At 44.2% G+C, this 12,244-nt stretch overlaps 1 protein-coding gene across 8 annotated transcripts in view; it reads left to right on the top strand.

Moving 5' to 3' along the window:
* cdk19 (cyclin dependent kinase 19) overlaps nt 1–12,244 on the top strand; it is a 329,688-nt gene that overhangs the window by 148,936 nt on the left and 168,508 nt on the right. For all 8 annotated transcript variants that reach the window (XR_013497746.1, XR_013497744.1, XR_013497747.1 and 5 more), the window contains one exon: nt 10,340–10,418. Coding sequence is in view for 4 of the 8 variants with exons in the window: in XM_078212346.1 (XP_078068472.1) it covers nt 10,340–10,418 (79 nt within the window). In the remaining 4 variants the exon portion in view is untranslated. The remainder of the gene's footprint in view (nt 1–10,339; nt 10,419–12,244) is intronic.

The following is a 12,244-nucleotide window of genomic DNA, read 5'->3' on the forward strand; positions in this document are numbered from 1 at the left end:
CCCACCCCACCCCACCAGAGAAAGTTCAGGCCTCCCCCTTCCACCAGACAACAATCTGGCCTCCCTCCTCCCTCCCCCCACCATCAGACAACGATCTGGCCTCCCTCTGCCCCCCCCCCCCCCATCCCAACCAGAGATACATCTGACCCATCTCCTCCCCCCGCCAAACCAGACAACAATCTGGCCTCTCTCTGCCTCACCCCCCCACCAGACAACGATCTGGCCTCCCTCCCCCCCATCCACCAGAGATACATCTGACCCGCCTCTTCCTTCCCCCCCCTCCCCCCCCCGACCAGAGAATGATCTGACCCGCTTCCCTCCTCTCTCCCCCCTCCCCCCACCACCGATGTGAGTCAGAGAGCCATTGGGAGCGCTGAACTTACTTCTTCAGCAGCTGGAGCACCCGAAATAGACCTTTGCCAAGCAGGTCTGTTTCATGCCGAATCTGGACGAGCGAACGCGATGGTAAAGGGGGAAATGCTGATAAAGTTGGGCGGGCAGTTCATTAATTCAATTTAAATGTATGCAAATGCATTTAAATCGCTATTGCGCCCATTCGGACACGAATCGGATCGTGGCCATTTTCGGGCCTTAGTAAAGTGGGGATCTGCACGGACACGGGCGCGGATCGCGTTAATGGCCTCACGCCCGACTTTACCACATTTTCACGCCCGGAAACGGGCGTGACACAATGGTAAAATCGGGTCCGAAGTGTGCAGGAGAGCGAGCACGCCAGCAGCAGCACCAGACAGATGAGATGTCAAAACCTGTGACCTCTACCACCCAGAAGGACAAGTGCAGCAGATACATGGGAACATCACCACCAAGTATCTCCTCCAAGTATCCTGACTGGAAATATATCACCATTGCTAAAATATTGCTGGGTCAAAATCCTGGATCTCCCTCCCTAATAGCACTGTGTGTGCACCTACATCATATGGACTGCACCAGTTCACAAAGGTGGCTCACCTTCATCTTCTCAAGGCTAATAGGGATGGGAAAGAAAAATGCTGGCCCAGCCAGCAATACCCACGTCCCTTGAAAAGAATCAATAAAAGGTCTTTAAGAAAGTGGAAAGTTATTAATTAATGATTTTTTTAAAGCTTTACCACATACTATTGTTGTTATCCAGTCCACTGGTTCTATACAGTGTATAGTGGATGAGTGGCATGGAAGTGCCATTGCTTGGCATTGATGGTATGAGGGTGGATGGAGAGCATGAGGTGGCAGGGATAGAGCTTAGGGAATGTGTGAGGGTGAGGGCTAGAGGGCCTTTCTATTTTTATTATAGGCTGGGACTTGTCGGCCTTTTGGCTAAGATCAAGTGTATGGACGGCAGCCCATGGTCGGCCACACTTGGTCGAGGTCATTAGGTTACACTGAAGCTTCATATGTTTCATATGAAGCAATTTTTAAAAGCGGCATCTCGGCCTTTTGGCTAAGATGCAAATGAGCTCAAGTCTTGGAGGAGGAACCTCCCCCTTCTCCAATCAGCTTGGCTCATGTAGATCAGGCCCAGGACAGGGTGGTTTGGTTGCTCGCCCTGTCTTGTCAGCCTGGATCTGAAATGTCTCAACTTGTTGAGACTCTGAATTGGATTTGATTTGATTGAATTGGAAAAGTATTTAAAAAAATTATAGGCTGGGACAAAGTGAGGTAGGCCTTTTGAACAGCGCGCCTCAGGACCTAGTAGCCACTGTGACTGCCTTTGTACTTTTACCTCTAAATCTCTGACTTCACTGCAGCCTGGCCCTGTCCCCCCAGGAATGAAAATCTTGTCCTTGCAGGCACACCCTCCTGAGGCAGGCTAAGCCTGAAATTTCCCTGAATCCCACTACCCGCCTCAAGGAGGAAAATCAAGCTCAAAAACTTGGCTTCTCTCTCCCCTCAGTTGCTTGACTGCCGATAGTGCCCATCAACTCGCACGGAAGTACAATAGCTGCTTGAACTATGTATTAGATGTCAGTGACATCTTTGACACCTTACTCTAGCACAGAGTCAGCTTCAGAAGGGAGGGAGGTGGAGAAAATTGGCAAGATAAAAAAATGACTTTTAAAATATCATCATGTCGACACATTCCCAGGTTTCAGCATGTAAAGGTTATCTTGCAAAAAGCGCTTTCTAATTTACCCAAATGACACCTCAGAACCCCATCTATGAGATCCTTGATGAAGCTACAAAATGCTTGCAGTAATTACTGTTTTCTAACAAATACTTCAAGTGTATGAAGAATGCATGAGCATTGAAACCAATTTAAAAAATGTAGGTTGAGCAGTGGAAATGGGTCAGCACTGACCTTGGAAACATCTTCAGAATCTCTTAAAAGCATAAGAACCTAGATCATGACTATAGTGGTAATGTTTGGGTATTTTGTATCCTGTATACTGTAAATACAGCTATTTTTCACAGACACTGTTTAGTTTCTTCATTCCATTGTTTTGTTTTTTCGAAGAATTCTACAGGATAGCAAATCAGTGTAATGGAACCACATGTATGTGGTTATTAATAAATTAGAAAAGATTTAACCGTTAAATTAATCAAACCCTCAGATAGCTTTGGTGTTAGATATGAGTAATTCAAACAATTTGGGGAAAATAAGTTGGAGGGGAATGCAGGTGGCAAGAAAGGAAAACTGCGGACATTACAGACATGTCGCATATACTTTTTCAAACCGCTTGTTAACGTCCTATGCCCACCTGTTTTATGTGAAGATTTATTTTCTTGAAGACTGATTGCACCTGCAATTTTAAAATAAGGTGGATGTTCCCTCGTGTCTATATTGAATATGTTTATTAGCCAATACTGATGAGTGAAGTTGGTAGGGTGCTGCATTTTACTTAATATAAATAATTACATTGAGATTTCACTCTGGATTATAATGGACTCCAAAGTGCTAATGTGCATGAAAACAAGTGTCAAACATCATAATGTTTTGATGGGGGTCATACTCCCTAGTAAATAAATCTCAAACTTCAGCATTTACATTCCTCCTTCAGTCCTTTCTGCCAGGCTGACATTTAAAAAACATCTTAAGAGCAGATTAATTAAATTTAAGACATCTACAGATGCGTTTAAATAGCAGTGAGAAGCGGTCTCTGTTGATACATACTTTCTACACTTTACACTAGAGACGAATAAAAATCTCACAAAAACATCTCACATACATTGCTCCTAATAACTGCTCTAAAGAATCTACACAGCACTCAATCTGCATCATGTCATTAGTTGCAAGTTAATTTGACAACTGAACACTGTCTGTTTCTGGTAATACCACATTTTAACAAGAAGGAGATTGAGGCTTTTGTTATTATTTCCATATTTGTTTCTCTGCATGCATATGACCATTAGGGTAAATTGTGATAATCCAGGATTTTTTTTTGATTTAAGATTCAACCCTGATACTTCTAAATTGTCTGATGTTACACACTTGTCTACTTGAGCTGAGAGAGTGTAATGGACAACTTGTTCCATAGATATCTGTCAGTGCGATTGCAAACATTCCTGTAAGAAGTTGGTAGCAGACCCTATCCTAGATAACAGCTTTGGATTTTGTCAGGAGGTGTCTGTTCTGTATTTCACTGTGATGACATAGCTGAGACTGACCGTACAGTGAATTATTTGCTCTGTCTGTGGAATGTGCAGTGGATCAGCACTCTCAATTGGAAGGCCTGGGAAACTGAATACAATGCATGTGCTGACCCATGCTTCTGAATGTTTGATCCTTTGGTAACTGTTCATTCCCTGACCCTGTGAATAATAGGATTGTGTATTGTAGCTCACAAATACTCACTTTTGAAGAATTTTGGAGAACATTGTATAACAAAGTATCAGTAAACATGTGATTACCATCAGTTTATGTCAAAACATTAAAATGATGTTTAATCTCCTAAGAGATTCCACTTGACGTAAAAAACATTTCTCCCCATATTTTTATCTTCTCACACAGAAAGGAATTTTCTTAAGGGAATGGAAAAATTATAGGAATGAATGCAAAGGTTAAAGGCAAATAGTGTTACACAAATGTACTTGTTATTTATTTGACAAGTTTCATTGGGTATTTAAGCAATTTCTCAGTGCCTTGGTGATCTTATCCAATGCGTTACCGTACAGAAAAGTTCTCAATTCTAATCTCTGGGCTGTGCTTAGTTGGGTCATGGTAGCGGATGATTTAACTTCCTACGGGGTTCTGGGCAAAGTTTGGGAAAATCTTCAAATATTTAGCTTTTGATTGTTGGAATATTAATGCACATGGGAATTGAATAGGAAAATGATCAGGTTCACTCATCCCAGTAAATTGCTTGCTTGCTGTAAGATATCAGATGAAAATAATGACCAATTCGACGAGGTACGAGAAGGAAACTGACACTTTTGGAATTGTACGCAGCAGGAGGTCACCATTTTCAATAGAGCAATGGCAGAGGAAATAGGTAGGGGAAAATATAGAAAAAAAAGACATCTCTAATTGTTAAAATAGATATTCCTGACTGAAACTAACCCTCAGAAATGATCAAATAATTCCAAGTGTTAGGGACCAGATCAGAAACTCCAAGGTATATTATGAAGTTAGTCTAGACCCCAACATTTTTCAATTTTGGCATTAGGGCGAACATAAGATATTTCGCTCCAGATATGAGGCATGGCCTAGTGGTATCATCGCTTGACTATTAATCCAGAAACTCAGCTCATGTTCTCGGGACCTGAGTTTAAATCCCACCACGGCAGATGGTGGAATTTGAATTCAATAAGGAAAAAATCTGGAATTAAGAATCTACTGATGACCATGAAACCATTGTTGGAAAAACCTATCGGGTTCACAAATGTCCTTTCGGGAAGGAAATCTGTCATCCTTACCCGGTCTGGCCGACATGTCTTTGACTCTCAACTGAGATGGCCGACCAAGTCACTTAGTTCAAGGGCAACTAGGGATGGGCACTAAATGCTGGCTAGCTAGCGACACCTACGTCCCACAAATGAATTTATTTAAAAAATGATTTGATTGACCCACCAAGAAGCTTTCATTGAAACAAACTTTATTTAACAACACAGTTAAAATATAACAAAAAGAATTAGCATAACTTTTATCAATTGATATATTTAAACCTGACAAGGTATAATTTTGGGTAAAAGCAAATTACTGCAGATGCCGGAATCTGAAACCAAAAGAGAAAATGCTGGAAAATCTCAGCAGGTCTGGCAGCATCTGTAAGGAGAGAAAAAAGCTGACGTTTCGAGTCCAGATGACTCTTTGTCAAAGCTAAAAGGCATTAGAAAGTGGGAGATATTTATACTGCAGGATGAGTGAATGAAGGATGAGTCATAACCACAAAAACAAGGGGAAAGACTGCTAATGGCAGTCCATAGAGAGAATGAAAGGTGTGAATGGTCAAACGACAGAGAAGCTGAAATCAGAGGGCAAACTGTGACAGATGAAGAAGTGGGGAGGGGGGGTGGTGCGATGGGTGGGAGAGAGGTGAAATAGAGAAGAAGGGGGAAAGGGGAAGCAAAGGGGGAGAAAAGGTACGGAAAGGAGGGATAAAATAGGGGGGAAAGAGTGGGGGGAGAAAGAAAAATAAAGAGAGACAATAAAGAAATAAAAAGTAGAGAACAGTTAAAAATTAAAAGAAATGAAAACAAAGGGGTCAAGGCGGGGTAGAACTAATCATCTGAAGATGTTGAATTCGATGTTGAGATCGGAAGGCCTAGCCGGAAGATGAGGTGCTGTTCCTCTTAACAGCTAACTATCCCCACAGAAATAAATACTTCTTCAGACTAAGTTAGCGCAAAAAAAAATCAGCTCACATGGATGCTAGTTTTCTGGCCTTTTGACCCCTCTGGACAGATACAGAAAAACACTTGTCTTCCAACCCCCATACTTCAATCTGCAGAGAAAAAGACTTGTTTCTTGGAATCCTTCGATTCCCGGCTTGGGTCACTGTCTGTGTGGAGTTTGCACATTCTCCTCATGTCTGCGTGGGTTTCCTCCAGGTGCTCCGGTTTCCTCCCACAGTCCAAAGATTTGCGGGTTAGGTTGATTGGCCATGCTAAAAATTGCCCTTCGTGTCCTGAGATGCGTAGGTTAGAGGGATTAGTGGGTAAATATGTTAGGATATGGGGGTAGGGCCTGGGTGGGATTGTGGTCGGTGCAGACTCGATGGGCTGAATGGCCTCTTTCTGTACTGTAGGGTTTCAATGGTTTCTATGCCAGTCTCCAAATCCAGAGAGAGAAAGAGACACAGAGAAAACTTCCTCTCTAAAGATCCCAAGCAGCAACTGAGCTGATTTTTCAGTGTAAGCCTAGTCCCGCCCAGTCACATGATTTTTCCTGTCAATCAATCTAATTAAGCCCTGCTCTGAAAAATCCCAGGGGAAAACACTAAGATAAATGAACTTCATTAACCCAGATTAAAACAAACATTCAAGCAATAAGGAGCAATTATGCTTTTGCAATATCAAAGGGAGCCAGATACAAACAAAGCGGCACTGGTAAATAGAACTGACTGCTAAAACATCCTGCACAAGAATATATTCTCCCTTAGGTAGGAGACCAAAATTGTACAGAATATCTCAGTGCAGTCTCATCAGAGCTCTATACAACTTCAGTAAGACACCTCTACTCCTGTGCTCAAATCCTGTTGCAATAAAGGCTCGGATACCATTTGCCTTCCTCACTGTTTGCTGCACCTGTTTGTTAATTTTCAGTGATTCATGAACAAGGACATCCAGGTATCTTTGGACATCAATACTTCCCAATCTCTCACCATTTAAGAAATACTACATCCTACATCTGAGGAATTTTAGCCTTTGCTCTGAATGCAACCAGCAGTAATACTGAAACAAGGGGTGATTCCCATTGTTCATAACATTCTTTACTTGCATCAGAATTCTTCAGAAGTAGATTTCATCAAGAAAGATCTGCTTTTCAAATACCCTTCCTGCCTAGTTCAATAATCTCTTAAGCAGTCAACTTTCTTATAACAGCAGTACCAGGACAGTGTAAGGAGACACAAGAGTCCCACTTTGGTTTGGAGCCTGTACTCTGAACATAACATGAATGAGTGATGAGTAATGTGTTAAAGCAACAAATTTAATGAATATTGAATTGCAATTATAATAATAGCAATATGAAAATTATAGTTGATAATATAAAAAAGAATAATAAGTAAAAAAGAAGAAAGATAACTTTATTCAAAAGAAAAAGCACAATCTGAAAAAAGACAGATTTTTCTAAAGCAAACAATAATCCCGATTTGGTCTGTTTCACAACAACTTCCCAAATTGGTACATATGTTCCCATCTCCATTACCAAGTCATTGAGACACCTTAACAGATAGCTACTACTGTCAGTCACACCGTTCCTGGCTCTTCCTCCGGTTTTCAGCGGTGATTATCCCACTGTGGCTGCAGCAGCCAGTCCTGAAGGCAACGTCCCTTTTAAACCAAATTTCTGGCTGAATTCCAGCCTTTCGAAGCCTAATACAATCCTTTTCCAAAACAAGGCTCAGTTTTTATCAGTTCTTTTCACAGGCATTGCAAGGCCATCCAGACTTCATAATATCAAAAATCAAGAACAAAGCAGAAATAAAGTGTAACTGTACAAAATTGCAAAAATTTGGGGCTGCAGGCCTCACCCTGAAAGGATAGCACGCTCAACATCAACCATGTAGAAAAAGAACTACAATGGGTTGTGAATGTTGTCCAGTCCATCACGCAAACCAGCCTCCCATCCATTGGCTCCGTCTACACTTCCCACTGCCTCGGAAAAGCAGCCAGCACAATCAAGGACCCCACGAACCCCGGATATACTGGGCCCGATTTTACCATCAAGTTGCGCCCATTTTCACCAGTTCCCCCTTTATCAAGGCCCGAAAATGGCCGCGATCGGGATCGCGACCGAAACGGGCAGGACGGACATTTAAATACATTTGCATGCATTTAAATTGACTTAATGGGCTGCACGCCCAACCTTACCGGCACTTCCCCCTTTACCACCGCGTTCGCCCATCCAGATTCGGCGCGAAACAGACACACTCCACCAAAGTCCAATTCGGGCGCTCCAGTTAGTGAGGGAGGAAGATGCCGAACATCCGGCAGCTCTCTGCTTGAGATTGGTGAGGGGGAGAGGTGGGTCCAAAGGCTCTCTGCGTGAGATCAGTGGTGGGGGGGTGGGGGTGTAGGGGGGTGGGGGGGGGGGGGGTCCACTGCCACTCTGTCTGTGATCAGTGAGGGGAAAGGGGGGGTCCGGTGCCCCTCTGCCTGTGATCAGCAAGGGGGAAGAGGGCATCCGCTGCCACTCTGCCTGAGATCAGTGAGAGGAAAGGGGGGGTCCGCTGCCCCTCTGCCTGTAATCAGCAAGGGGGGGTCCGCTGCCACTCTGCATGTGATCAGTGAGGGGGAGGGGGGGTCTGCTGCCACTCTGCTTGAGATCAGTGGGGGGGGGAAGAGGGGCCCGCTGCCATCTGCCTGACATCGGTGGGGGGAAGGGGGGTCCACTGCCACTCTGCCTGTGATCAGTGAGAGGGAAGGGGGGATTCCATTGCCACTCTGCCAGAGATCAGTGGGGGGGAAGGGGGGAGGGGCCCACAATCAGTCTGGGTGGCGGAGGGGGTGGGGGGATAAGGGGGTCAGTCCTTTTGTGGGGGTGGGGCAATGTCTGTGGGGGCCAGGGGGAGGCATAATCCGGCCCAGGAGCGATGTAGCAGGGGAGCCGCATTCTATCTTTTTTTTCTGCGCATGTGAAGTTGGAGGCGCTGATCGGAGCTGCAGGATTTCGGGCACAGGCTTCTGCAACGCGATTCAGAATTGCTGGTATTTTTTCAGACAGAGTGCATATGGGGGCACCTGAGAACGGATCTAAAAGTCGGATCTGAAACACTCCCAGTTTCAAGTCCGCCCAGCACTTAGAATTAAAATGGTAAAATAGGGCTCTCTCTCTTCCACCTTCTTCCATCAGGAAAAAGATACAAAAGTCAGATCATGTATCAACCGACTCGAGAACAGCTTCTTCCCTGCTGCCATCAGACTTTTGAATGGACCTATCATATATTAAGCTGATCTTTCTCTGCACCCTAGCTGTGTCTGTAACACTATATTCTGCACTCTCTCCTTCCCCACCATGTACTCTATGAACGGTATGTTTTTGTCTGTATAGTGCGGAGGAAACAATATTTTTCACATCCCAATACATTTGACAATAATAAATCAAATCAAAATCGGACTAAGATCACATTTTTACAAAATGCTAATGATAAAGTTTATCATAACTTTGTTTTACTGTGTCTTTGTTCACCATTGTTTATTTTGATGTCTGACATTGCACAATGATGTCTGGAAGAGCTAGTGCAATGGGTAGTGAAGTTGGATTGGTGATAAACACTTGAACATGGGAGGCCTTGTGGCACAGTGATGGGGCCCTACTGTTGGACCAGAAGCTCTGGGTTTGAGTCCAATACAGTAAGAAGTTTAACAACACCAGGTTAAAGTCCAACAGGTTTATTTGGTAGCAAAAACCACAAGCTTTCGGAGCCTTATCGAGTCCAATGCCAGGGCTTGTTGGCCACGGAAGGAGTGTTCAACCCAGTTCAACGGACTGATAATCAGCCCAGAAACTCTTTCATCACTTTTCCCACTATTTCCCAAAGGGTAAAATGAAGGCTGTGATTCTCCCAAAAAATTCTAAGTGCTGAATTTGTGTAAAAATGGGAGTAACGTCCGCTGATTCTTTAAGTGGGATTTTCAAAATGAACCTCCCACACTCTGAGCACTGCAGAGTGCCTCAGAAAGATTCACACTGAAAATCTGGGGGCAGGGCCTATTCCAGCTGAAGAGGCCGGCAGCATAGCGTGGGCCACGGCACATGTGCCGATCTGTCAGAGCGGAGATCAATGCATGCGCAGTAGCCCCGCACTGCTGGCCTGCCAATCGCTGTTCAGCCCTGCGACCCCACATTGCTAGCTTGCAGAGCCCCCCCACCCTCCAATCACTGGCCTCCTAGATGTCTCCGGGCCAGCCCCCCTCCCCACCCGCAGTCCCAATCTGCCGATCCCCCCTTGCCCCGGAGCTGACGATGGAGGAAACCTGGGGTGCGGAGGCCGTGGTGCCCAGCGGGAAGCCTGCTACATGGCCTCCATTGATATCTCCCAGCCCACTGCGCCGCTGGGAGAATCACTCCCAAAGTGTGGATGCGAAGATATACTAGCAATATTTGAATATGCTATTTAATGCGTGCATTAAATTTGTGTTTGAGTTTTAAAAATACATGTAAAACCAGTAACAATGATTTATAGTTATATTTTCTTTTGTGCTGTCCCTTGCAAATTTACAATTTTTTTTAAAATTTTAGTGTCTTTGCAGGTTGCCAGATCCCATATCCTAAGCGAGAATTTCTAAATGAAGATGAACCAGAAGAGAAGGGTGAAAAGGTGAGACAAAAAGCAACATATGGAACTTGCAACTTATTTCAAATCAAAAGTCAACCTAACCTGTGTATCCTTTTGGTGCACCTTTCAATGAAAATTGTTTCCTTCATATTTATCTTGATTTCCAAAAGGCCTTAGATGTGTGAAAAAAGCAAAGTAGTTGTGGTGGGTGACTTTAACTTTCCTCCATATTGACCGGGCCGACTCACTTACAACCAGGGGCTTGGATGGAGAGCAATTTGTTAGATGTGTCCAAGACGTCTTTTTGATACAGTATGTTGACAATCCAACCAGGGAGGGGGCCATACTAGACTTGGTATTGGGGAATGAGACAGGCCAGATGATCGATGTTTCAGTGGGGGAGCATTTTGGGCTTCGCAACCATAATTCCATAAGATTTTGGGTAGTCATGGACAAAAGTGGCCCTTGGGTGAGCGTACTTAGTTGGGCAAGGGCCAATTACATCCAAATTAGACAGGAATTGGGGAATGTGGATTGGGAGCGGCTATTTGAGGGCAAATCCACGTCTGGCATGTGGGAGGCTTTTAAAGGCCAGTTGATTGAAGTGCAGGACAGGCATGTCCCTGCAAAAATGAAGGATAGAAATGGCATGATTCGGGAACCATGGATGACAAGGGGAATTGTAAGCTTAGGAAAAACAAAGCATACAATAGGTCTAGATATCTAAAAGCCTTTGAGGAGCATAGTGAAAGTAGGAAGGAACTTAAAAGTGGAATAGGAGGGCTAAAAGGGGCCATGAAATGTCTTTAGCTAACAGGATCAAGGAGAATCCCAAGGTTTTTATGCATAGATTAGGTGCAAGAGGGTAGCAAGAGAAAGAGTAGGCCTACTCAAGAGCAATGGAGGGAAGTTATGTGTGGAGCCACAGGAAGTGGGTGAGCTCCTTAATGAGTACTTTGTGTCGGTATTCATCAAGGAGAAGGACATGATGGACATTGAGGTCCGGGATAGGTGTGTGAATGCTCTAGAGAATGTCAATGTATCAAAGGAGGAAGTGTTGAGTATCCTAAATTGCATTAAAGTAGACAAGTCCCCGGGGTTAGATGGGATCTATCCCAGGTTGCTGTGTGAAACAAGGGGAGAAATAGCTGGGGCCTTAACAGATATCTTCAGGTTCCAGAGGACTGGAGAATCGCCTTGTTTAAAAAAGGAACCAGGGATAATCCAGGAAATTATAGACCAATGAACCTGACATTAGTGGTGGGGAAACTTTTGGAGAAGATACTGAGGGACAGGATATATACACATTTGGAAGAAAATGGATGAGTTAGTGGCAGGCAGCATGGTTTTGTACAGGGAAGGTCATGTCTCACCAACTTTATTGAGTTTTTTGAAGAGGTGATGAAGATAATTGATGAGGGAAGGGCTGTGGATGTAGTTTATATGGACTTTAGTAAGGTGTTTGACAAGGTCCCACATGGAAGACTGGTAAAAAAATTAATATCACATGGGATTCGAGTGGGCTGGCAAGATGGACACAGATCTGGTTTGGTTATGGAAAACAGAGAGTAAAGTTTAGTTTATTTATTCATGACACAAATATTGCAACAAAATTACAGCGAAAATCCCCTAGTCGCCACACTTGTTCGGGGGTACACTGAGGGAGAATTTAGCATGGCCAATGCACCTAACCAGCACATCTTTTCCGACTGTGGGAGGAAACCGGATCACCTGGAGGAAACCCACGCAGACACAGGGAGAATATACAGACTCCACAAAGACAGTAACCCAAGCCGGGAATCAAACCCGGGTCCTTGGCGCTGTGAGGCAGCAGTGCTAATCACTGTGCCACTGTAAGGATGTTTTTC

Source organism: Mustelus asterias, chromosome 5 (genome assembly GCF_964213995.1).
Source record: "Mustelus asterias chromosome 5, sMusAst1.hap1.1, whole genome shotgun sequence".
Lineage (NCBI taxonomy): Eukaryota > Metazoa > Chordata > Chondrichthyes > Carcharhiniformes > Triakidae > Mustelus > Mustelus asterias.